This window comes from Calypte anna, chromosome 3, assembly GCF_003957555.1.
Source record: "Calypte anna isolate BGI_N300 chromosome 3, bCalAnn1_v1.p, whole genome shotgun sequence".
Classification (NCBI taxonomy): Eukaryota; Metazoa; Chordata; class Aves; order Apodiformes; family Trochilidae; genus Calypte; species Calypte anna.
In genome coordinates this window covers 69266320-69293841 of record NC_044246.1, presented here as the reverse complement: position 1 = coordinate 69293841, position 27522 = coordinate 69266320, and the positions used below count along the sequence as shown (strand labels likewise).

The 27522-nt window shown below is 39.5% G+C and overlaps 1 protein-coding gene across 3 annotated transcripts in view; it reads left to right on the top strand.

Moving 5' to 3' along the window:
- Positions 1 to 26424, top strand: part of LOC115598027 (CASP-like protein 4A2) — a 33069-nt gene extending 6645 nt beyond the window's left edge. For 2 of the 3 annotated variants that reach the window (XR_003987332.1, XM_030447041.1), the window contains exon 2: positions 1865 to 2096. Coding sequence is in view for 2 of the 3 variants with exons in the window: in XM_030447041.1 (XP_030302901.1) it covers positions 1865 to 1874 (10 nt within the window). In the remaining variant the exon portion in view is untranslated. Of the gene's footprint in view, positions 1 to 1864; positions 2097 to 26190 lie in introns of those variants that run through there. The other variant, XM_030447040.1, reaches the window with a different exon arrangement.
- Positions 26425 to 27522: the final 1098 nt, after the last annotated feature.

Genomic DNA, 27522 nt, shown 5'->3' with positions numbered 1-27522 from the left:
AAGTGCCACTTATTCTGCTGAATTCATTTCTGGAGGTAACTGTGCTCTGGGAATAATGCTTAAGATCCTAATTAATGAGATTTAAATTTTTTTTATTATTATTTTAATTCCCAGTGAATAGATACATGTGAGACAATAGAATCTGAAGTGCAGTGATGTCAGGTTCTTTTAAATCAATGACCTTACACTAACGTCTTGCCATTAAAATCCTGATGGGAAAATAAACCTAGGTACCAATTATGAAAATATGAGAAGTATCAAAGCAGTCTTTTAGCAAAGACTCTTAATAAACCTATTAGGGCAAGAATGGTGGCATCTGATTGGAAAGTGACAAATATGAAGGAGAGCTGGAGGAAGTCTTATGTGCAACTCTTGCAGTATGTGGGACATAGAAAATAATATGTAGGATAAGCAAAGGCATAGAAGTAAAAATAAATAAATCTTCTGTGTAGTAAAGGTAGATTTTATTAGGTAATGGGGTATTTTATCTTCTAATCAACGTTGACAAAGGAAATTAAGTAGATTTAATTTGTACTCCATAAGAAGATCCACTATAGTGCCATATGAGAAATTAAGTAGGATGCATAATGTAAAGAATTGCTAAAGGGAAATACCAGTGGGTAGTGTTAAAAGAAGGACTGTAAAGCAAGAGGTTTGCTAGAAGTAGAGTCTTCCTATTTATTGTTTTTCTGTAGTCCTCTCTACCATATAAATAAAAGTTGCTGGTAACCTTAAGTTTGGAGGAGAACAGGCATACCATATAAGAAGAATTGTGTGGTTTGGAATGACAGAAATGTCACAACATTTGCACATGAGAGGCAAGATTTTGCACTTTTAAAATTGTTAAGAATTTTCTGCTCTGAACTGGAATGTCAGGAAGGTCAGAAGAAAAGATATGAGAGTCATAGTAGTATGGATCTATCCCCATGATGGGGTTTAAAAGAGTCAAGATCCTAAGCTTCATGAACTGAGTTACTTCTATTAAAGGATGCGATGTATCAATGTCATTTTACAAGATCTTGGTCATATCTTATTTGGACTATTTTTTGTGTTGCCAAGAGAAATTAAATTAAACTAGAAGAGGTAAGAAGGGGGTTCTGAAAGATGTAAGAAGCCTTTTTATCAAGAAGATAAAAATAATTGGCTTCATCTGGAAAAGTGAAAGATGAGAAAATACTCATGTGAACTTTCTAAGTATATCCTTAACTTTGGAGTAAGCAAAAATAAAAAATATTTAAACAAAAAGCAGTTTTGGTGTAGAATTATTAAAATGGAAAATTAACTGGCCATGAAAGAAGGTTTCTAACCAGTGAAGGCATTAATTTCTTCTCTCAGTGAAAGTAACAGAGCAGTGAGCATTTTAACAAGTTTTAATATGGAAGTTGATGAGGTTATAAAAAGGGTTATATGATGTTTGCTGGTTATCACAGATGACTGCATCTTATCAGAATTCTAGAAGATTTGCTTGTAGTTCATCAGACATTTCAACAGTGAGTGCCACTAAGTGATGCTGACATTTTAGCTATAAGGATAAATGAGTTTTCATCATTCTTGTGTAAAACACATTGTATACCACAGGTATTGTATAGCTTTCTAGTTCAGAAAACCCTGAATATAGCACAAAATCCAAGCCTGTTACAACGTGTGTTGTAGCCTTATGTACATGTTCATATCTGTAAATGAGTTATGTATGCAAATTCACATACATAATGTTTATATGAAAATGCAAAGCTATCTGTGACCATTTTTGTTTCCCAGGTTGTATTTTCATTTAGCAGCTTATATTTCAATGGTAGTTTTTATTGAAAGTTACTTAGTTTTTTGTTTGTTTTGAAAGTAACAGTTTTCCTTCTGACATTTTTAGGTCTTGCTGATGCCTCATATCAGGAAGACCTACCAATGACCCTGCACACAGGAAAATCCATAAGTATTAAAGAAAATTATAAAAACTGAAATGTAAAAATACATAATTACACACACAGCAATGTGGAACTATACCACGGGTGGTTTTCTTTTTTTAAATTGAGAAAGTCTATTTAATTGAGAAACAGCATATATGTAATATAAGCAAAAGGTCATTAAACACTTGATTTTAATTTAAAACATGAGATTCCTGATTTCTTCTGTGCTGACAAATATCTCCATTTTAAGAAGGGGTTGAGGTTCCCTCCCATGCTTGGAGAATGACCTATTGTAAAGAGCAAAAAGAGTGCATAAGGAATTGAGTTTAGTATGATTGAGGAACAGTTAACAGTGTAGTTCTAAGTTTAGTGATTGGATGCATGACAATGAGAATTTCATAGATGAAATTTTATTAAAATGAACTGATTAAGCCTTAGATAATTGAGGAATAGTGCTAGAGCTGTTTTTATGAGTGACATTTCTGAATCCCTGTAATTAAAAAAGTCTGCTGTCTAGTGCTTGGATCAATTGACTATGAAAGTGGGTATGAACTTAAAAGAGAAATTGTGTAGTGGCATATCAAATTGAATACTAATACTTTTGTTTGTGGGGAATGGTGTGCTCAACAGTGAGAGCTACTGGCAAATACTAGAGTATAAAGGGAAAAATGGTTGAGCATTTGGATAGTTTTTTTGTAAAAATAAGTTATGATTTTTTTTATTTTTTTACAAAAAAACAGCCAGTTGAGGCTGCATGTGATGGATCCTTTCATATTCCCTGGAGAAATCATATGTGACTCGGTGGAATGTAGTGACTTTAAATGTCTATTTAATTTATACGTGTGCATATCTATGTGTGTACATACCCCCTACCTTGCTCTCTATGATGCCACTTGGGTAAATGGTTGTAGGAATTGTTTTCAAACAGGCAAGTGAAAGATAATTTTTTCACATGGTAGTTCTAAAGGTTGAAGCGTTTAGTTGAAACTCTCCATTGAGAAATATGTCTAGTGTGAAGAAAATCAGCCCAAATGGTTCAAATAGTAAGTAATTAAAAGGTTTTATTATGCAAAATTTTCAAATATTAAAACTTCTGAAGCCCTGTCAGTCGTCTAGAACTTATGTAACCACATATATAAGTATATGGTTATTATTTGCATTTTTGTGTCTTTAAAAATGTGAGATGTCGTTCTGTGAATGAATGAATAAATGAATGAATGAATGACAGAAATGGAGCTGGATAGTAAGTGTCAAAATCCATTTAATTTTAGATACTGTATTTTTTTCTGCCATGTAGTCTGACTTACAGGAGGCATTCCTCATTCATGCTTCAAAGTGAAAGAAGCCTCAGTCCAACATACAGATCACAAACAGTCATCTGTTATCCAAAAAGAGACAGGAGTGTCACTAGAAGAGTAAACTTAAAATGTTTTAAAATTAAATTAAGAAATAGCAGAGCTCCATTAAGTGCTTTGTCAATCTCTGTCAGTATCATTCTCTGCAATACTTGAATGTATACATTATGCTGCAGTTTCAGACGTCTGCTGTTTTTTGGTTTTTTTCATTAGGACAGTTACCTGTAGTTTAGAACTCAGTATCGTTTCCTCTACTGCTTAAATCCTTCTGATCCAAATTAAGTATCTATATATAGTTTTCCATGTTGAGGTTTGTTCCTTTTTTAGAACAAACTGTATGTTAAAAAAAAGGCATTTTGAACTTCTTACTTGCTTACCTTGAGCAAGTAAGGTAACAATTGTTCAGGTTTGTAATGTTTCCTTCTCAGTCTTTCTAGCTCCCAAATAATTTCTTTTATTTTTATGTGAATTCCATACAATTTGCAGAGATCTTTCTCCTAATATGCTAGAGCTCATTGGTGAATTCCAGGTGTGGTTGTAAAGAGAATGGATGAAGAATTTGTGGTTTATGTCTAGATACGTTTTTTCACTTTGTTTCAGGCATCCATATGACCTCCATGTGTAGGGCAGAATTAATTACTTGAGGGTATTAATGTCTGGTCCACCAAGAGGCTAGAAGCACTTTGTTGCTGGTCCACAAATAAAATATTCTACAGTCTGCTCTACATCTGTATATAGAGAAGCTGTTACCTTCCTGCTCCAGGATACAGTGCTTCCAAGTATGCAAGTGAAATCTAAATTAGTCTCTTTGTGGGTACTCTGTTACAAATCTATTCCTAGTTTCTGCTTGCTTGTTGTTTGGATATCCTTTACAAATGTTATGCCTTTGGAGTATTTCCATCCTATTGAATATATTCCAGAATCTGTTCCCAAATACATCTCTCAGTCTTTTGCATAGCAGTGGCTTGCTTTTTGTTTGTACTCGGTTTCATTTTTCTCTTTTCTGACTGCATTTTAGTCACACTAAGTTACTTCAAGGTATCTCAGTGTCCTCAAAGTTGTGTACATTGTGGTCTCTCAGGGGTTAATGGATGATGTCAAATAAAAGAAGGCTTCAAGACAGTTTCTGTGGCACCACACATATAGATAGGTTGCTACTTGTCCTTCATTACAGAATTCTTTTATTTGCTGTCAGTTTTCTGTTTTATTGTGAGCCTTACAATACTCACTGTTTTCCTTAAGCTTCAGAATCTTTACACAGTCCTTGTGTCCTTGTACTTCTTGTTCAGTACTATAATCTGTGCAACACATTCCAAATTATTTTTTTGAAGTTTCATGAGAGTACCACATACTCTCCTAAAATTGTGTTATGTAATATCTAAAGACTTCCTTCGGCACTGTGTGTTTTGTTCAGGCTTTTGGGGAAAAGTGTTCTTGGGTTTTTTTGGTTTTTTTCATTGTAAGCCAATTTTTGCATAGTATTCTGTTGTCCTTTCAGGCTGACATTTCCAGGCTTGCTTGGCTTGAAATTTAGTTTGGTGTAGTTCAGCATTTGAAAGTTAGTGCTCTTATCTGTGTGTTTAAGAAATTAGTTTTGGAAATTAGTCTTATGACTACTGAAACTAGGATTCAGAAATGTTCACTTACTGAGCAGTTTTTGTTAGTGTTTTGTTTTGGGTTTTTTTGCTTAGTACTTGCATTGAAGGGACTTTTCAACTTTTTTTAAGGGTTTGCTTCATCCAGTGCCAATCTTAATAGGAATACATAAACAGAAGAGTGTAAAAAAAGAATGGTGTGCCTACCCACACAGGAGCAGTGTGACCAACGGGTCCAGGGAAGGGATTCTGCCCCTGTACTCAGCCCTGGTGAGGCCACACCTTGAGTACTGGGTCCAGTTCTGGGCCCCTCAGTTCAGGAAGGAGATTGAGGTGCTGGAGCAGGTCCAGAGAAGAGCAAGGAGGCTGCGAAGGGATCCAGCACAAGTCCTGTGAGGAAGGGCTGAGGGACCTGGGGTTGTTCAGCCTGGAGAAGAGGAGGCTCAGGGGAGACCTCATCACTCTCTACAACTCCCTGAAAGGAGGGGGTAGCCGGGGGGGGTTGGGCTCTTCTCCCAGGCAGCCATCAGTAAGACAAGAGGGCGTGGATTAAGCTCTGCCAGGGGAAGTTTAGGTTGGATGTTAGGGAGGAATTCTTTACAGAGAGAGTGATCAGACACTGGAATGGGCTGCCCATGGAGGTGGTAGATTCTCCATCCCTGGTGGATTTTAAGAAGAGACTAGTGTGGCACTCAGTGCCATGGTCTGGTAACCACAATGGTAGTGGATCAAGGGTTGGATTTGATGATCTCAGAGGTCCTTTCCAACCTGGATGATACTGTGATTCCGTGATACATTCAAGTGTGTCTTCATAAAATGCAGGAAGCCACAGAACGCCATGAAAGTAATTACTAGGTATATGATATTTAGCTGAAAATTAGTAACATTTTATTTTGGTGACAACCATCAGTTAAACACAGTTTTCCTTCTTACTCGTTACAAAATCAAAGCACACCTAGACTTAAGATTAAAGTATTGGTATTTATACTAATTAGTAGTAGCATTGTATGTGTGCGAGTTCACTTTTTTGAGAGTCTCCATGCAGTGCACAAACAAAATATTGATAGGCATATGGTACATGGAAAAAAGGCTGTTCAAACTGGTGTACAGGTAATCTCAAGAAGACATCACTGGAGTTAATTTATGATCTTCCTAGATATACATTACCTTTTAAAAAATTTTATTATTATTACAATTCTAGTAGTATCTACTAAAGGATGACACTGAAAATACAGGCCCCATCAGCACACACATCTACCTCAACAATTTTGGAGTCTTGCAATAAAATTTATCTTCTTAGCAGTTTGTCTATCTCATCTATCTATCTTATATCTCAAAGCATGAGGTGGGTAAAGTTGAAGATACAAACTTGGGAAGAAAACAAATTTATAGAGTAGATCTGCTCATCTGTTAATAGAATTTTAGGAAGGATCTAGAGGAAGAACACTGTGATTCTGTTGCCAGATTCTTGGGAGGAAAAATCTATGTGTTCCTTGTGGGCTCCGTGTCAAGTACAGAAATCAGGAAGGTTCTCTCTGGAAGCTGGGCAGTTAAGTGATTGAGAATGGTTTTTATTATAATATGGTGTTTGTTTCCTGCTGTCTTGAGTAATCTTGCAGCTGCTTTAGTTAGAAAAATCAGTGATACTTGTTTTTGTCCAAAAGCAGGAACTTGGATAATAAGATTAAACAACACTGCCCCCGAAATCTGCAAAGCATTAAGTACTATAACATATTCCAGTTTCCCCACCCAGTGCACCTCCACTTTCCTTTTCCTATGCTATTTTATAAGATACTTTGTGGAGATGCTATTTTACATAGCTGTTTTTCTGAAGACAGGACTTAGATTTTTGTCCTATTTTTTTTCTCTAATAATTAAATGATGTACTTGCATTAGGACCACACTTTTTTCAAAGCAAATTATTGGTGAGTGAAAATACTAATATGCAGGGGAAAGTAGGAGATGATTATGCTGTAAAAACAACTTTGAAAAAGTCTCAGGTTTTTCAGAGAGGAAAGAGAGCTTCCCAAGAAGTGATCACATTCTCACACACAGCCTTAAACACACACATTCTTTATCTTTAAAAGGAAACAAAAGAGTCAGTAGATCATATGTAGTTGTGGGCTTGCCTGCAGAACTGTGTCATTCTGAAATAAGTCTCTAGGACTGTGCACTTGAAACATGAAGTCTCAGTGCCAAGACTTTTGTGCTCTAAGAAAAGTGGGTATGTATTTCATTAGACAATACCTTTCCTGAAGCCCGTTTGGTTTTCTTCATCATTGCCTAAAGTTGGTAGTTATGATGGCTATTCTGGGTTAATCTTTAAGTACACATTAAAAAACAGACTGTGTTTTTGTACTGTAATAAATAATCTTTTAAAATCACTGCAAGTTTTTTTTAGCTGTTGTTGAAGAAAAAAAGTACTTGTTTAAAGAGCACATTGCTCCAGCAGAAACTTTATAACCTGTTTTGTGATAAAGATTTCACTACCAGTAGCCTGAGTTTCTGTCTATTTCTTCACATGAGTTTATTAGTCACTTCTCTAATTTCTTCTTTTCTTTAGGGGCACAGAATTGCTTTTTGCCTGGAGTACCTCAGAAAGTGCTTATTTTAAACAAAAGGAATCAACAGCACCCATGTTTACAGGCTTATCCAGAGTAGCTTTATTTTTTTATCCCATGTTAAAAGTATTAGCATTTTTTAAATTATATAGTTGTTTAGAAGTAAATTTCACTCAGATAAAGAGAAAATACGAAAATAGTTGCCAAAAGGGATGAAGTGCGCTACCTGGAAACATATCCTTCATTTCTTATGTTCTGACAGAAGAGGAGATGAATAAGCATGTTAGAGGCACAGTATTTCTATAGGTATTTCATTGTTAGCATAATTAATTTCTGTGTCCTAATGAAACCAAAATTTTATAAGCTTAATTTAATCATGTATAAAATTATAACAATGCTATCTGAAAAGGTTTTAAAATTCCAAATGATTTGGCATGAGCTGTACTGACAATAGAATTCATAATTTCTTTCATTGCCTTCTTTGTAAAAAAATCTAGAGATACAGACTGCTGCCTCCAAACGCTGTCCTGTGAGCAGTGTGGGAGCACTGTTTGAGATGGTACCACTTGTTCTGGGTCTAAACTGACACAGCATGCAGCAACTTAACAGCGTGGGGGATGAGCAGCCAGGTGTTCAAGCTTAAACCTTGGTGTTGTTTTACTTAACAGAATAGGCAGAGCATCAGTATCTCAGATCAAGCTTGTTCTATGTAAGAGGTTGCCAAATTCAGAATGAGACTTTTGGAGTTACCTTGTTCCACTGATCTTTCTTTCCAAGTGCGTCAAATCCATTAATTAATTCCCATAACATCCAAATAAATGAGTAATAAGGGCACTTGCTTAATAGTCCTTAGACCCTGTGCTTAGTACTATGTATGCAATCTATATAATTAAGGAAAAATCATAGAATCATAGAATCATAGAATTGGCTGGGTTGGAAGGGACCTCAGAGATCATCGAGTCCAACCCTTGAACCACCGTTGCGGTTGCTAGACCATGGCACTGAGTGCCACATCCAGTCTCTTTTTAAATAGCTCCAGGGACGGAGAATCCACTACTTCAGTGGGAGCCCATTCCAATGCCTGATCACCCTCTCCGTAAAGAAGTTCTTTCTAATATCTAACCTAAATTTCCCCTGGCACAACTTAAGACCATGCCCTCTTGTCTTGTTGAAAGTCGTCTGGCAAAAGAGACCAACCCCCACCTGGCTACACCCTCCTTTCAGGTAGTTGTAGAGAGTGATGAGGTCTCCCCTGAGCTGCCTCTTCTTTAGGCTGAACAGCCCCAGCTCCCTCAGCCTCTCCTCATAGGGTCTGTGCTTGAGTCTCTTCACCAGCCTGGTTGCCCTCTTTTGGACCTGCTCCAGGACCTCGATATCCTTCCTAAACTGAGGGGCCCAGAACTGGACACAGTACTTGAGGTGTGGCCTCACCAGCATTGAGTACAGGGGCATAAAAAATACAGGCATGCCTCAGAGAATAAAGCTTCCTGGTTCTTTTTGACCTCTAAGTCTTCCATTCCTCAGCTCTGATTGACAAAAACCCAAGCTGGAGTTCAGAGATGCTTCACAGGCACTGATCTGCTGATAGGGTAACTCTCCTAGAAGACAGGTTTGGTGTCCTTCAAGCAACAGAAGGCCTAGAATGCGATCTACTCTTGCCTCTTCAACTGATATTGAATAATGCAGTGTCCTAACCACTCTGCTGCTACATCATAGTATGTAAGAAGGGTACATGTCCCAGATGAGGGGGAGATATCCTTAACCAAGACTTAGTTCTCTGACAGCTCTTAGGCAGCCAACATAAATTTGAACCTGATGAGTGACCTAAATTTCAGGAGAGAGACAGACTGAATGACAATAAGGGGCCTTCTGTAATTGCTGTCTGAGCTACCATAAATACGTCTCTGGTTAAAGCTATTAAGAATGCAGATGTTATGGTGCATTTCTGTGGCTGGGTGCTGCTGTTGGAGGACTAAAATCTAGCTCCATACATTCACATGTTGGTCAGGTGGCATGGTACTTAGTGAGAATAGGAGTGTTCTGTACACCATTCACGTGGGCATAAATGGCTACACAAAGGACAAAGTTCTAAAGAATTAGGTCAGTAGGTTTTGTATGTAATTAGGCTTCTAATCCTACAAACCGCTTACAGTTTTGCATTATTAAATGTTCATTGTGTCTTAAATGGAACTATTCATTTGAGTGAAGTTTTGGGTGTACTTGCATGCAGGATCAGATCTGGGCCATCCCATTTTAGCTTATTAATCATACTGTAGCACTATTGCAAATCAGATATCTCTGATGTTACCCCTTGCCCAGTGTAGGGTGAAGGGGTATCTGAAACTGAATATATTTCTGGGTAATGGCTGGCACTCCGTTTTCACGCCTATCTAAACCAAGCACTTTTACAAAAGCACATCCTGGAGAGTATTTTAACTGTTGAGTTAAGAGAGTCATAAGGCATAGATTTTCAATGCAGAAGGTCATGAGGCTGCAGTTTCACTGGCTTATGTGCTGCATTTGCATAGACAGATATTCAGGCAGTTAATGGTAGTGCAAAATGCTTTAATGATTTTCATTTGCATCAAGCTGTTCTCACCTCTTAGGAACATAATGGATAAATAAAAGAGGCCCTTTGTTTGCTCTTCATGAAAGTTGCCAGTGATTAAGTGGTGCTGAGGGAACAGACTCATGCCCTCATTTGAAAAAAAAAAAAACCAAAAAAACCCCAGCAACAAAACTGCCCATCAAAGCTGACTTCAAAGTGACCAACTTCATTTTGACTTAAAATGGCACTTGAATAATTTTGGCCTAATGTCATGCATGTTTCGTAACTCAAAACACAGAGCTGGTCACTCCTAACTAAAAATACAGAAATAGTTATTATATCAGACACAAAATACTCGTAATTTGTTAATGTACTCTTTATAGTGTTGAATTACAAACAGAGCTATATGTACTTAGATCAGTATTTCTTCCAAATGGTTTCACCAGTCACTTTTATTATTAAAAATTATGGCCAGAACGTAGCTGTGGGAAAATTGATACTTCTTGCACTACACTGTTGTGTTTCATAACTCCATGCCAGGGTGTTGCTAGAGAAAATCTTGTGATGATTCCTTAAGGTGTTTTCTGTAAGCTTTATTTTTAGAGACATAGTTTCCCAGTGGAAGATTACACCAAATCTTCCTGGAACGAGGCAAATTCTCATAGAGATACTTTTATGAGAGATTTCTACGCTGTTTTGGCCCCTTCCAGCTCAGCATCAGCCTCTTGGCCTCCTCTGCCACACATCGGCTCAAAATGAGCCTTGAATAAGGCTCAAAGGAAGTTAGTGAGGTTTCTGGCTCTGCTATATTTTTAGGCATTTTCTGTAGGATTTCTTATGTACTTCAGTCTCTTTCACTGTAACCTTGAAAAAAATCTGAGTGACCTTCACCGGTCTCTGAGGTTAAAGCTCTGTTCTTAAATACCTTTGGGTCAGAATTACATCCTTAAATTTTTGTTCCTAGTTCATAAGCACACACATCATTATTCCACTGCCCTCATTTAAGCACTGACACCTTGGTGTCAGTATTTTTCTAAATGTGTTAGCCTTTCAATTTTATGTGGCACAATGAGAAGCACAGCTAAGATACTCTATATCCCAAGTACCCAAATTTCAGTAGTCTCCATTAAATACAATGTGCCTGATAGCAACTAGCATAAACAGGCTTTCAAGTACTTGGGTCTTTTGTTTTCAGTTAATGACTTCCAGTCCTTTCAGTTTCTAACCTCCTGCCTTTTGAGATAGTAATCTTGAGTAGTTCTTCAAGCATTCAAATTTTCTCTCCCAAGCCTGTGTCATTTAAATCAAGATACAGGACTTGATTTCATGTTTTTGGAATACCCTCCATTTCACAGAATTAATAGGATATTCGGGGATCATGAAATATGCAAATTCAGACCTGCTGAATACATAATTTTTATTGCCCTTCTGTTTTGTGTTGGCTTTGTAATTTGTCCAGTGTTTGATGGAGGGCTAATTAAATTACTGAATTTACAATGAGAATATATTAATCCATCCTTCCCTTCACTGGTTTTAATTCTTCGCTCCTCCAGTTAATTTTCTTTTAAATCTGCATTTGTGTTCTTAGTGTGGCATAAAAGGACCAGTCAACAGCCTGAATACAGAGGCTGTGGAGGGACATATCTGCCTGCAATCAATCTCCTGGCTGCAAGCAGAGTGCTGGATACCTTTACATCTACAATAAAGATGGCTGAATGCAGTGATCACTGCCTGACCAGCATAACAATTTCATAGAGATTTATGGCAGGTTGGGAGAGCACAGGTTTAAGATTACATTTAAGAAGAGATCTGTGCATGTGAGGATATGACTCTCTTATCTTGGGTTAGGAATAAAAGATCTATCTGGAGGGATGTGTTATTTCCATGTATAGTATAAGATGCAAAGTCTCTTTCCATATGGAAATAAGACCCGTTACCAACAATGCATTTCAGTATATGTAAATAAAAATGTATTTTATGTGTATTAGCAGTGTAGGTTTTTAAAATTTTATGTGTCTGTACCCTCACAATGGCCTTGATCATCTTAATATTGGCGATTAGTACTGCACTTATGTGGATGGTGCACTTATGTGCACTATTGCTTGCTGAGTATCTACGACTAAAGGAGATACTCCAGAAACAAATCCTGGAAGTGCAGGTGAAGCATTGTAGCTGATTTTGACAGGATTACAGCAACTCCTTGCTGTAGTGGGAAAACTTTGTTCAAACCCAAAAATGTTCTTATGGTTTTAATTGAATGGCAGAAAATTACTTCTGTGTGGTCATCCCTTCTAAGAGATTCTTTAAAACCAACATTTTTCATTTTTCCTTGTTTATTTCTTTTTTGGCTAGTTGTTGCCTCCATGAATTGGAATTATAAACTATGAATCGAAGGAGGATAAAGTGTTTTCTGGAGAATTAGATCCAGATGTTTACTACTGTTTCTCTAAATATATTTTAAGTATTTAGTTGAAGAAGTTGGTTGTTAGGGCTTTTTGGGGGGACAGGGAGTGAGTGGGCTTGTTTCTTTAAAAAAAATATTCTGGTTAACTTACAACCAGCCAAATTCTTGCTCCAGGAAAAGTCAATAGCATTTCAGTGGGGATTCATGTGGCCCTTGGGTTTTTGGACTGTATCATGTTGCAAGCTCCTATAATAAGACTGTTTGGAAAGCTAAAGGCTTCCCATCTTTTTGTCTTGAATAGTTATAAAATGGAACAGGCAGGCTTTTCACTGAGCTGCTGAGAATGCAGTTCTGGCTATGCAATCAGGACTAAATAAGGAGCAAGATCTGCACTAAAAATAGAAATGGAGGCTGATCCAACTGCAGCGTGAGTTATAATCCTTGCACAGCAAAGGACTGGTAGGTTCAGCTGAGGACACTCAGTTACAGAGAATGAAATAGACTTTATCCTGCTAGTAAAAAGCTCCCATACTCTAGCTGCTCTAACTAGATTTTTACCAGTCAGCAGAACTGTTAATCATCCCTGCAAATTATTATTTGAGATTCAGATTTTTTTAATTTTATTTTTCTTCTTAGAGGATTATACACATAGTAAGAGGGAAATGTGGGTTGGATTTACCTAACTGTGTTTGAAGAACAGGGTGGGAAATGGCATAGAGAGCTTTACTGTGCTTTCCTCATGGCTGTATAAATACATTCCTGTCACCCCTTTAAGCACTAAGCTTACATGCCCACTGACATTAAAGGACTCCAAGTGGCACTGCGAGCTGATTTGGGTACTGACCAGGCCTGGTGCCTTGGCACAGACTGTGCATTTCACAGTTTGTGCTTCAAAGGAAGTTAACTCTGCTTGTTTCAAGAACAAAGTACAGAATAGTGTAGGTTGTTCCTGTGCCCTCCCTTTTGTTGGTAAAATAATTCAGAAAATGTTAATCCTTTGGGTATTTCCTACCACATGCCTCATAAACTTAAGCCAAAACTTGCCCAGAGAGTTCAAATATATCTTTTGATACATAATATATTATTATTGCTTATTTAATGTTAGGATCAGTTGGCTATTAAAGATTTGGATTACATGAGCACAGCCATCTACAGCCATGTTCTGCTTTCTTTCTTTGCCTGTTCCTGTATCTCTTCAGGCACTGATAAGAGCAAGCATGAACAAATTTTCTGTTCTCCACTCATAAAAATGAGTGATTCTGTAGCGTACTTTGGTGATTCATCAAATATTTTCTATTTCTTTACATTTGGAAAGAATAAAAAATTAGTAGACACCAAGTAAATGTCTTCTACTACCTAAATGTTTAAAATATTTTTATTAATTTTTAGTTTTCATTGAGCTGCTGAATTTGTTACTGCAAATGCACACTTTTCATGTACCTCTTGCCTGTTAATCACAGGAGTAGGCCAGTCAAGTTGGAAGACAGTCAGTGGAGGAGAAACATTTGGGTTGTTTGACACGTGGGAAAGCTTAGACAGTAGTGGAAGTATCTGGAAGAAGACCAGAAGACAGGGATCATTAAACTTGTCCAGGCCAGGAACAAGGCAAATAAAATATACAGTGTCAGTGAGTCACAAATGAATTGTTTGGTTGCATTTTCCTTCCATGCCTCTCTCTCCACTAGAATATGAGCTAAAATATTCCCAGTTCCCAGACTTTTATCCCAGCACCCTTCTCTCTTCTATTCCACATCCCATACTGAGTGTGCACCTCAGCAGAAGCTGTGAGCAGCTGCCTCATAGAAAGGTAAGGTGATGAACACCATCATCTTGGTGATGGGAAGGCAACAGACTCCACTTCAAGCTGAGTTCAGGAGCCTTTTTGTTTGTTTGTTTTGTTGTTTTTCTGTTCTCATTACTTCCTCTTGTATTTTAAGAGTTGTATTTTCTAAGGAAAAAAAGGAGAATGTGCAGCCCAGGAGCCATAGAGAGGGGATGGTGATTGATAATTGCTGTGAGTGCTGAACAGTGAAATATCTGTATCATTATGTTTTGGTCACATTCAAAACTTGCACTGAGTAATGGTTTCATCTACTGGCTTAAACTAAATCCTTGTAGCACTATAAAGGACTTTGCAGTAGTTTAACTATGGGCTACACACACACGGTTTTTGTTTACCTTTAGTTATTTGGAACAAATCAGTTGGTGTAATAAAAGCAACAGAAGCCTGCAGTGCAGATGCAGTAATTTTAGTGAATTTATTAAAGTAAGCTAAATATTTGTTAAAATATTGTTAAAATGATACATGGAAAGAGAAATAATTTCAATAACTCCAAAACTAAACATGAGCAGGTGTGCAATTCTACCTTAGCTTCCTTTTCACTACAACTTTGTGATGTAATGAAAATATGGAACAATTCTGTGGGTCCTCACACATGCAGAATGAATAAATTCAAATTAAGAATTTTTTTCTTAAACAGGATTTGTTTGGGTTTTGTTTTCTTTATCAGAGCCCTTTCCGAGTACAAGGGCAGATCACAGCTGTTCTTTTCATTCACACATAGTCTAATAAGACAAACAACATATGTATGGGGCATGAATTTAGCACTCAGAAGACAGGGATTTGTATATGACTTTCAAAGCTGTAAATAACAAATTATGCTTAACCTTTATCCCACCACCCATCAACCTGATTTGTTGCTAAAGTTTTGTGTTGGAATTGAGGTTTCCATGTATTGCATTTTTCAGGAAAATAAAACTTCTCTCAACAAATGCAAGATAGCAAGGTCCACATTTAAATTTTTAGCCTTAATTCCAGTTGTTATACATCTACTAGATTTAAATAATTACTACATTTGCATAATCACTTAAGACTTTAAATCTGTAGTCAATGAAAGCAGACCTGAAACCTTGCTGAAAATCTCACTTACCCGCATTTAATACTGCAAACAAGAAGCACTGACCTCAGATATGGCCACATCTCCTTTTCTGTGGAGAATGTTGGCACCTGGATACCTGGGTGAGCTTGGTGGGTCCATACAGTAGGACAGTAAAGCTCTCAAGCAGTCTGCTGGGGGTCCTCACTGCCATAATGTGTCTGGAGTGGATAGGGCTCGGTGAGAGGGGGTACAGACTATGCCATGCTTTTTTCTGGTACAAAGGACTTTTTGTTCCATTACAGTGTAGGCGTAGCTGTGGTGGTCTCATTTACCCTGACAGTGGAGCTCCCAAATGCCGAGGATTAAAAAACAAACCCAAAATACACCACTCAGTTTTTTAAAAGTCTGTTGGGAAAATTAGCTGAATATTTCACAAATACAAATAAATTCATCCCTCAATCTTTTTTTTTTCTTGCTAGAGAAACCCATCAATCAGCACATTGTCACAAAGAAATCTGACTTCAGTTCAGAACTTGAACTTCCCTTTGACTTCTTTAAACCACATAGACCTTACCTCTTAATTTAATCTAAAAATACCATCAATTCAGGGAAATTATACTTTCTAGACAGAAATACCAGAAAGCAGACAAATATTTCAGTGTAGAATAGGTGGTTGCTGTTCTGTTATATGATAGTCACAAAGATTAATTTCCTGTAGGAAGTGAGTAACTCACAGGATATAAGTTAGACTTTGATGCCACACAAGTCATGACAGAAAGTTAATTGTCATCTGATAGTTTTTGGATTTTTTTTACAGCCTCTTTACAGTTAAGTCCTCTCTGAATCTGGGGTGCATCAAGCACAGCATTGCCAGTCAGTCAGCGGAGGTGATTGTTCCAATCCACAGTATAGAGAAGACATTAAGCTATTGGAGAGCATCCAAAGGAACACAACAAGGATGGTGAAGGGGCTGGAGAGGATAACTTGTGAGGAGTGCCTGAGGTCCCTTGGATTGTTCATTTTGGAGAAAAGGAGGCTGAGGGGTGACCTCACTGCAATATATGGCTTCCTCATAACGGGAAGGGAAGGGATTGGCACTAATTTCTTCACTCCTGTGACTGAAGGCAGGACTCAGGGAAGTGGTAGGAAGCTGAATCAGGGGAGGTTTAGGTTGGATATTAGGAAGTTTTTTTCACCCAGAGGGTGGTTGAGCAGTGGAACAGGGTCCCCAGGGAAGTGGTGACAGCACCAAGCCTGCCTGAGTTAAAGAAAGGTTTAGATGACACTCTCAGGCACATGGTGTGATTCTGGGGGTGCCCTACACAAGGACAGGAGTTGGATGTGATGATCCCGATGGGTTGATTCCAACTCAGCAGATTTTAAGTTACACCCTTAAACCAGTTGCCAGTGGACTAATACCTAAACCAGAAAAGCCATCGTGACTGTTAACAATCTTACATAGCTTCATGTCAATAGTGTGGAATGTGTCATTACTCTCTGCCAGGAAGAAATTATATTGCATAAAATCTCCTTCTTTTTGTGTTGTGCTTAGTCTGCAGAATAGCTGGGTAAAAGGTTTCAGCAGACCGTCCTCTTCAAAACACAAGCAGGAAATCAAAAACATCTGAAATCATCTCAAAATAAAGTTATCTCAAATGGACATTGTCATAGCACAGGTCAACAAGAATGTTTCCATGTTCCAGGGACAGCCATTTCCTTTCATACTTTCTTGTCAGTCCTTCTAATTCCTAGCTGACTTGGCAAAATCAAGTAAGATTCAGAAAAATCAGCATTTTAATCTCCACTTGCCAAAAGAGTCCTGGTTTCAAGATATCCTGAATAGAGTATCTGCAGAACTTAAGAGACATCCTGCATCTGGAGCCAAGAAACAAAGGAATGCTTTGGTATCTGTACTTAAGTTTTTCCCTCTCTTAGCCTGGATGCCTGTTCTCCCATCTCAGACTGGAACCTGGGTCTGGACTCATCAGCTCCCAGGTGTTCCTGTCCTTAGCAAAAATTTTATGCCCTTGATGACTTTTTTCAGTTATGATGACATCCTGGAGGCCATAACTTCAGTGACAAGAGTGAGGGAGAAGTACAGCTGATCCATCTCCTCTAATGGATACAGCACTCTCCAATTTCTGCCAGTGATGGTCATGGAGCTTCATCTGAACTAGAATATTCATCTTTCTGTATTCCTCTCCCAAACCACATGTTCTAGAGACAGAGTCATCTCTCCAGACTCGGGGTGTTATAGATACCCTGTTAACTACAAAAAGTGAAGTTATTTTAAGATATTCACTTGACTTTTCCTACCTAGTTATATTCTAGCCTACAAATGTGTTTTAGGATTGTTGTGGCAATTACAGGTAAACTGTTAGATCGTGTGCTGTCAGAGCAGCATCTGTGCTGGCAATTTCACCAAGAAAATTACTAATCTTAAACATCTACAGAGCATCAACCTGAAGCTCTGTCTTCCCAATTCAGCAGATGTTATGTATATTAATAACTCTTGATGGGATTCAACATAAAATGTTCCAACTCCAGCCTCCCAAGAATCTGAGTCTGCCACGGAAGAAACTAATGATTGCTGTTGAGTACCTTGTGATGGAAATGTGAATATATATTGCATACAGATAACTGCCAGGAGGGGAAGAGAAAATGAGCTACCTATCAGTAACTGATCTGTGCTAGAAGTATGCAATATCTCACACAGTCTCCATTCTCTTTTTCTTACAGTCCTGCACACTTGGGATTCTATTACACATAAGATGCCCTGGGTGTGTCATCGCCCAAATTAAAATCTGAAGGAGCCTCAAGGTTTCTATGTGCTATATAGGTATATCAGGCCCCACAGTCCCATAAGCAAATGTGCAACACCAGCAGATATATGTATCTCTTCCATTGAACTCATGTTGCTATGTCATAAGAAACTTCCCCTTAGAGGCATGAAAAGCTTTCCTAGGCTCTTTGTGCAGTGAAAGCAGTGATATCTGATAGTATAAGAATGTTCAGTCATACAGAGGATAATTTTAAAACCCATAAACAAAATAATTGTAAATGTACTGCACAAAATACATTTGGAAATACATAAGTTATGGCTTTTAAGATACTATCCTTAAACTCCAAATTTTAAAACTTTCCAATTAATTTCCCATCAACAGCTTGTTTTAAAGCTGTATTTGCACTGGAAGTGTGGATTCTGCTGTCATATGCATTATTTAAGAACCCAAGCAAAATTATTAACACACATCACTAGGCAAACAGTTACAAGATGTAAGCCTTCATCCCTGAGAGCAAAAATATGGACCAGTGTAGTGTAACAAGGCAACCAGGTGCCCCTAATTACCAGGCAGTGGGCATGAGCTTGTGTTAAGCCCACCTGTGCCTGATTAGGGTGGGCCCCCACTGCGCATGAGCAGGACCAGGGGGCCAATAAAAGGTGAGGCCTGAAACACAAGCTCGGCTCAGTCCTGAGCAAGTCAGCAGAGAGGTTGGTTGCTCTTGGAGCAACAGCACTGATCCGGGCTAGTCAACTCTGAGAGCCATAGGCTTAGAGCACTGTTTGTGAGTCTCTGCTGGAACACGTGGTTGGACCTTGAAGTGCTGTTCCCTAAGAGAGGTTCGTCTTGCTATAGACCAGTCCACAATAAAATAAAAATTGGCAGAACACGTCACATTTGCTCTTGAAGAATACTGTACATTTCCAAACTACAGCCAAGCAAAACACAGGTAGGCATCTGTCTACAATCTGCATAGTTGCAGGATGTCTCTTCTAATAGTTCATCCCTTGAATAATGAGCATTTCTGTACGATCATATTGTTGTCATACCTTATATACAGTGGCTTGAACTTTTCAATGCCACATAAGTAACAACAGTAAACAAAAAGTAAGCACAGCCTGATAGGAAAATAAGGATTCAAGAGATTTCAAAAAAAGTATCAAAGACTGGGAAAATGAGAGCAGAGGAGAAGGGCACCAAAAGAATAAAGTCTAAGGAAAGAGTCAATGCCAGTAAACGTAATATCCTACTCTCAAGAAAGAGTAAAGTACAGACAGAAACAGGAGGGCTGAAATGGTTTCATCCAAACCCATTCCTATTTTGTTCTTCACCGTGTTTTGATATTACTTCTTTATGTCATGCATTGTGACTATTGAAGAAAAGTATGCCTAGAATTTAGATAGGCTCTTAAAAGCAAACATACCCCATGGAAAGAGCTGTGAACCCCCAACATAGGAAATAAATGATGAAGGTAATTTCTAGAGAATTCATGAGTGTATCCAGGGGTCTAATTCAGACTTGATCCCTCCAATTTACTTAAATAAGCTACAAGTGTTACCAGCAGGTTTGTTTTCTTGTGAGTCACTCTTGTCTTACCTTTGCCCTTTTGTTTCAGTGGAAGACCAGAATGTACATAAGAACAGAGAATTAATATATTTTCTGTAATGATCAAACCCAAATGTTATTTTACCTTTGCCAGCCCTGTGTAGGGTGATATGCCATCTTGCATATTTATTTTCCTGGAGTGATTCCCAGAAGTATGCTTTTTCTTGCTCATGTCTCACTGGCTTTATTTATGAGTTGTGCACACCAGGTTTTCAGTCCCTGGGGACAAGACTGCACAGGAAATCTGTGGATGATATTTAATATGTACAAGTATGAGACTAGTAAAAAAGCAGCTTCCAAATGGTGCTCCAAATAAGTCTAATTCAAAATTTCAGACTTGATCACATATAGGTTAACATCTGTGGTTTAAACCCCAAACACCTTTATCTGTCATATAGAAGGAAGAGACATGGTAAAGATCAATAAGTCAGGAAAAACGTTATATAACACTCAGTGATGCTCTTCATCTGCTAAATATTTAAATATCAAAGTCTCACAATAGACCTTTGTAATAGGATTATGTGGTGCGAGGTGAGTGATAAATGAAGTACCATAGTCTGATTTTCTATTTGGAATACTTAGCTTCTGTATGCCTCAAGTTCTCAAAAGTCTCCTTTAGTTCTTGGGTCATTTGAGGGGTTCAGTTTCTCAAAAGTGGGCACACAATGCTTGGGACACACAAAATTAAGATAAAAAACATACTGGGGCCTTTTTCCTTTTTAGTTGCTTCCTAGAATAAAAATATTTTTTTTACCAGAATTGTTTTAAATGTGAAGTGAGAAAGAAAAATCCTTTTATGTCCAACATCCATACCTAATTGGAAATACCAAACTTGTTAAGTAGAACTGAAGGGAACGTTTTGGAGGAGTATATTTAGTTCAAAATACCAAAATGTCACGAAGGACAATGAGCCAACGTTTCCAGGAGTCTTCCTTGTCAAGTGTAAACAAAATAATTTAAAGAGCAAATTTTCACTTGGTTTACAGAATTAAAATCTCATTGTTCTTTGATGACTGAATCTAATAGCAGTATTGTTGTTGTTATTCTTACTGATTCCATATAAAAGTATGTTTTAAGGATAACCTTTTTTTCCCCTCACAATTAGATGCATGAATTCCCTTTGGCTGTAAAATAAATCAAGATAAGGGCCTCTTTCTCACATGCCATCACAATTGATGAGAGCTGATTGATACCATATTATCCTTTTAATTATACCTGTGCAATCCCATTAATTGAAAAATAACATGACCTGGAGAGACTTAATGGCTATTAATGGTGTGCAGGAAAGCTGATATACAACTCTTGATGTACATTTTAAACTGCAATTGTATTTTACAAGTTTGCTAGGAAAAAAAACACAAACAGTTTTCACCATCCCTTAGGATTTTTATGGGATGCCATAACTGCTGGACCATTCTTAGAAGCAGAACTGATGGATAAGTCTTTTGATGGGTCAAGCCATGGAGCAGGGCATCCCTCCCTACACCTCTGATGCTCTGATTCATTTGACAAGACAATTTGATATTTACGTCTGTGTTCTTCATCTGGTATATGTGTTCTTCAGCTGGTATATGTGTTCTTCAGCTGGCAAATGCTTCATCCCTAGGTCCCTGTGTAACAGCTGCACAAGGCGTGTTGAGTCTGTCATCCCACGTTATGGGATGTTAATATGTCAGTAGTGTACTTCAAGGATGCTCATAGGTTTGCTTCTGGGCCAGCTTTAGTGTCTGTGCAAACTGCAAGCACAGGATCTCACTTGCAAGGCTGTCTTATGTCTGTGCAGTGGTTTAATGTGTTGGTAGTCAGTGAGGTGGTTTGATGTGATGCTCAGTACAACAGACAGGCAACGTGGGGCTGCTTATGCGCACAAGAAGCAGAGGGAGTGGGAAGCACAGTGAAATGCCAGCTATAACCAAGGGCATTCTCCACAAAAGCAGCCTTATGGCCATACAGGCTTTCTAGTGATGATTTACAAGCAAATGCACTTCTTCTGTGACAGGCTGGGCACTGTTGCCTTGTGTGTAGTCGCTGCCAAGCAGAAGGGAAATGCAAGGGCTCTCAGTGTAGTGGAGAAATTAAGCACTGCCAGTTTGGTTCCACCATGCATCATTGACAGATATCAAACCTACTGGTGATGTGCAGGACAGAATTGCTGAGGTGACATGCCCTTTTCCACCTTTTACCCTCTTGTTTCCCCTGACACCTGAGTTCCCAAAGCAATTCCCTTTACGGTGATTGACCGAGTGAACCTGAAGAGCTGATTCCTCAGCGGGATGATGCAGAGTGAGGTAGCCTGAGGACATGCATTGCCAGGGCCTGACTTGGCAGCTTCTGCCATCTCAGAATTGTAAAGTCTGGGATTGGACTGAGGGAAACCCAGTCAGTAAGTAGCTTAAAGGAAGGGCATCATTCCTGCCCTCATCACCCCTGTGCTGAATTAAGGGTCCCAAGTAAAACCAGTTACCTCACTTAGAGCCCAGCACTGGTGTATCTCTCCACGCTCTCACTGACAGCAGTACCACACCCAGCTGAAATGGTTGCCTCCTCCACCCTGACACCTGGAAGTGGCAGTAGAGGAATAGCCCCTTTTCTGTGTAGCAGAGCCTTTACAGGTATTTTGATGAGTTATTGGACCAGACCAACATGCATGTCCTTGTGCAGAGAGCTGTTCCCCATGGTAGCAGGAGCACATGGGTAGTGCTAGTCAGGAAGCAGAGGCTATTGGGGTCTTACCCTCATCTCAGTCCCAGGACCTGAAGACTTTCTTAAAGGCTCCCCATCCAATCACATGTGCTGCAGTTGACACCCAAGTCAGGAAAATAGCACTGGCCTTGGGGAAGCAGCACCATAATTTATGCCAACTGATAGGGCAGGAAGAAGTACATCCCATGCATCATGCCTGAGTCAGGATGCCTTTTGCAGAGATGCTGTAGCTTGTTACGTGGAAACAACCTGGGAGAGTGGGATCAAAAAGGGGGGCTGTGCTGCTGAGAAGAAGAAACAATGGGCTGCTAACTGGAGGGAGAGGAGAGAGCATAGGAGGTGCTGGTATCTTACCCAGGTTACTGGTCCTACAGGAATGGGTCAGAATTGCAAGGGATGCTCTTGACCCTGGCCTGCTGTTTGACCTCTCTCTCTTGCCAATGAAATGAGGATTACCCTCTGGTGATTCAGGTTAAATAGCATGTATATTTTTTAAAAAATAAAACTACTATATGTTGCTAGTGAGTTTATGCTGAGTTTTTATTTGGTTGTGGGGTTTTGTTTGTATTATTTTGTTTTCTTTAATAAGAAAAAAATCTCCAGAAGCACAACTAGACTTGCTCACAAGTTGCTACATTTAGCTGTAATCTGCCTGGTAGGAGGAAAATTGAACTAGTTTGAACTAGATTTAGTAGCAAGGGTATTTTAATTTGGGGCAGCAGAGGGAAAATTATATAACACTGTTGTGCTGTCCTGAGTGGGAGAAGCCAGTGAATTTCATGATTTTTCTGTCGTTGTAATCAGTTTGTTATGCAGAGAGCAATGCCGTGGGATTGAGCATTTTATCTGCTGGGTTTTCCCTGGCAGCATCTGAAGAAGTTCATTATAAATGTTTATCACATGATCCACTTAATCAAACCACTGAAACTCGGAGAGAATAAGTCATTCTAACAAGACCCTTCAGAGCTGTCTTATAAGCTTCTTACTGATATACTCTTCCTTGGTGAGCATACAATGAGTTTCCTTGTATCCTCGTCTATGACACAGGAAGTTCATTATCCCCAGTCCAAATTCAGACGTAAGGAAAGGAAGCTGGGCTTACAAAGAAGTGACAGATAATTTGCAAAGGATTATAGTTGGCCACTCAAATCCCAGATAGAGTCAGACTGTAAGCTCTGCCTTCTGGTTTTCAGTGTTAAGCACGGAGCAACTATCTTTGTAGCTGGGTTTAATGTTATAAAATACAGACAACATTTGAGAAATTATTTGCTTCGTTAGATTAGAGTTAGCTAATGGAAGCATGTGAGGAAAAAAAAAAAAGCTAAATCAGAACTGAAACTATGCTTTTAGCTGGGCAATAGCATATATACTGCATAACAGTTGCAGAGCTGCTACCTGAGCTGATGCAAAATGCCTTGGAAGCCTGCTAAATCCCAGTGTGTGCTAGGGTTTGAGATACTGACACTTGTCTGACAAGTTAGGAGCTTGCAGACATGCTGTTTGCAGGCTGTGTCTGTACACTGTACATCTGGTAGGATAAAATGTGTTTCCCTGTGATTTACCTGTTCTGGTTGTAGGGAGCAGGAAGGTCAAGGGCTGCTCTCCCTCTGGAGCTCTGTCACCAACAATAGGACACCAGATTTTCTGGCACTCATTGGATTTTCTTACTGATGCTATTTCAGAGGCAATACCTTGTAAAAGGCTTGTCTTCTTGCTATGTGCTAAATACTAGTTTGAGTACTACCAGAGATGTAAGCTTGAAATGAATGCAGAAATGTCCTGGATAATTTTCTGAAGCATCGCCCTGTCTCCATCTGATAGTGCTGCTTGGCTGCACCTATTCTCTCACTCACATGAAGGGAGTAGAAGGTCAAACCAGACCAAATGTTGATTTTGTGTAGGGACACACAGGCTGAGCCTGGTGTAGGTCTCCAGATGAGCCCTTTTTTGCACTGGAAACTTCCACTGGGACAAGGAACATCAGGCAGTTCAAGAGCAGCTACACTGTAAGATGTCAAAACCAGAGAAATGTGCAGGACTGAGGAATAATAGCAACAGAAGCAAACAAAAGAAACAAACCAAAGGTGGTTTGACAGGGATGATGCTTTTTTTTTCACTCCCATGAAGCAGATCCCCAAAGTCATTGCCCCATTGTCTGGGCACAACTTCGAGGAAAAGGTGAAATCTGTCTCTCCACTGCCAAAGTCCATCCAACCCAAAGCCCTAAAAATCAATCTGTTAATTACTCCTGGGAGTCATTAACTCCAACCTGGACTGAGCAAGAAGTCTGGATTGCATCAATAAACAGATGTGAGGTCTTTAGATATGCACTTTTTATTCTTTGTGTTAAAGGAGACCTCTTAATTTTCTGTGTACTCTGTACCTGGCTGTCTTGTCTTGACTGCTGATATACCAACATACCCCAAATTGGCATCAGTATGGATGTGCCTCCAGGAGGGACTGTGCTGCTTTAGTAGGTTGCTTTCCAACTAATAAATTAAAACAGGACAAAAAAAGCCCAGAGGAAAAAAATACTGTTTTGCTGTCTTTCCCCTCTTCATTTTAAAAATAGTAAGTGCTAAATTATTTTACCTCTTTTAAAATAAAAAAGGAACCCAGAAAAGATCAATGTCTAGTTAGCTGGTTAGTTCTCTTTCTCACTTCTTTATCATACTCCCTGTCTGTTTTCTTGGTTTCTGTTGTGCCTATTTAAAGAACCTCCCCTCATCACTCTCTTGGGACAGTTACTGCTGGCTTTCTGCTTTTTCAGCTTCTATATAGCCTGTCCTTCCAGAAAAAAAGTGAGTGAGGCTGGGAGGACAATGGACCCATTAAAATAAAAATTGTTTTTCTGCCCATAGTACTTTAGCAGTAAGTTCTCTAATAACTTTACCTAAGTGGCCAGTTTGCTGTCATCTTAGGTTCTTAGGTAAGTAGCAGAACGAGTTGATAAATTTCTGCAGTCTGCAGCAATGCAATAGTAAAGTGGAGAACAGAACTTCTGTTTCCCAAATAATTTTTCAGTGCCTGACTCAGTGCCCTGTACATGAGGAAAAGCCAGTACCAAGCATCTGGAATCATTTTTGGCAGGGTTATCTTTAGTCTGCTGTACAGAGAAATGTCCATTTGTCTGCGGTGTGCTGTTAAGTTGGCACTGAAGAACCACTCGTGTCCATATTGATGCTGATGCTGGATCTCAGCTGGACCTGCTTGGAGGGAAGATCTGGGGGGAAGATTATGATGAGTGTTGTGTGCATCTGGCTGCATGTATTCACACATGCATGAGTTGCACGTGACACCCACTGAGAACTGAAGGGATGCCACCAGATAATAATGTGACTGGGTTTGACCAGGGCCAAGCTGGGCTTGATTCTCTCTCCCAGCCTAGGGATGAAACACTCTAATGCTCTCACTGGTTCTGGGCCATTCAACTCAGTCCCCAGTGGTCTTACCTGTTTAGAAGTCTTTCTCACTAAATTGCTTCCTTTGAACACTGCAGGCTTTTTCACAGTGGGCTGTAACACCTGCTGCTTGCTGGAAATACTGAGGCTGAAACCTGAGAGCATTGCAGTGTTGAAGGTGCCAGTCACAAAGCATCACGTTTTGTGGATTTTCACTGGAGGAAGCTGATGAAAAACAGAACAGGCATGCTGTAAGGACTGTCAGCCCAAGTAAAGGAAGGTAGCTTTGAAGAAAGCCTCCAAGATGGTATTTCCAGAATACACTCCTTTAGAAAACAAGTGGAAAACCCAAAGAATTCAGCCACAATGAGCTCACTGCAGGTGGTACTTATATTTTTAAAAATCAATTTTAATTATTAACTATTTTAATAATTTTTTTTTTTTTTTTTGTCCAGTGTCTTCCATTACAGTACCTTTTTCAAAAGCCCCAGAAACCCCACACTTTGTGTTCCTTGAGGCTTTCCTACAGCATGCATACCACTCCCTCCCCCTTAGAAGACTGGTATGATACAACAGTGAGAACTTCATCTGACCAACCTGCAAAATAGATGCTGGGAAGTCTTCTACTCCTGGGCAGAATTTTGGGTTGCCTGATTCCCTGTTCCACAACACTGGTCCTGCAGGGATTTTCTCCCACTGGGTGCATCTTTGTTTTGCCTGGGATTCCCTTGATCCAACCATTAGTTCCATGGGCTGTATAAGTTGCTGAGAAGCTCCCCTGACCCAAGGGTTAGGTGGGCAAATAAGTGCTTGCCCTCAGCCCTCTCTGGGAACAGGATACCTTTCAGTGAAGAGCAAATGTTATGAAATAAAAATAATAGTTAAAAAAGACTTCGCTTTTGGAGCCATTTCTTCCAGGTTGTAGGGATCTTCACTGCAGCATGCAGTTCCCAGAGCCATGATAGAGGACACATGGCATTTATATTTGTCTGGTTCCATCTACACCAGCAAGCCCTTGAAATGCAGCATAGCTGGCAGTTCCAGTTGGGCTGGGAAGCTTAGTTTTTGATGTTTTCTTCTTTGTTTACAAGTTATCTTGGCCACAGAGAGGGACACACAGCTGGTGCATGGCTCCATGATGCTCCACAGGCTGAGGCAGGGCTCCAGAAGGCTGGAGTATGGCTGAACTTCTCCAGATTACTCCTGGCTCAATTTGGAGCCATCCCTGGACAGGCTGCTCCTCTGCTGCCTTCTCCTGCAGGCTGGCAGCTCAGGGCCTGGTTTGGCTTTGCCTCTGGAGGCAGCAGCACCCAGTGCCCACCTGCAGCCAAGGCTCAGGGGAGGCACGTGAGGGACATCTCTGCTCCCTTCCAGACCTGCTTCTCCCACAGACCAAGGAACATCACTGTTAGCAATAACTCTTCTAATAAAAATATCACCCAAATGTAGATATCTTTCTCCCTTTGCTGATTACAATAGGATCAGACAGGGTGGGAGAGGGGCATGTCTGAAGGCTTAGCATCTCAGAGGGGGCTTTGCAAGTGGCTTTTGTGAGATGTCTGTGTGCCAGTGTGGTTTGTGCTGGCTGCAGGGACCCATGTGAGCAGCTACTGGCACAGCTGATGCAGAAATGACACAGCAGAGATTTTTAACACTATGTGCTAATGTGCCAGCCTTGGACTTCAGAAAACCTGTGCAGGGGACCAGGGAGAAGGAGCAGTGCCAGCCCACTTGCACTGCAAACCCAGTATTAAGGGAGTGCTTTCTTGTAGCAACATCGTGATAAG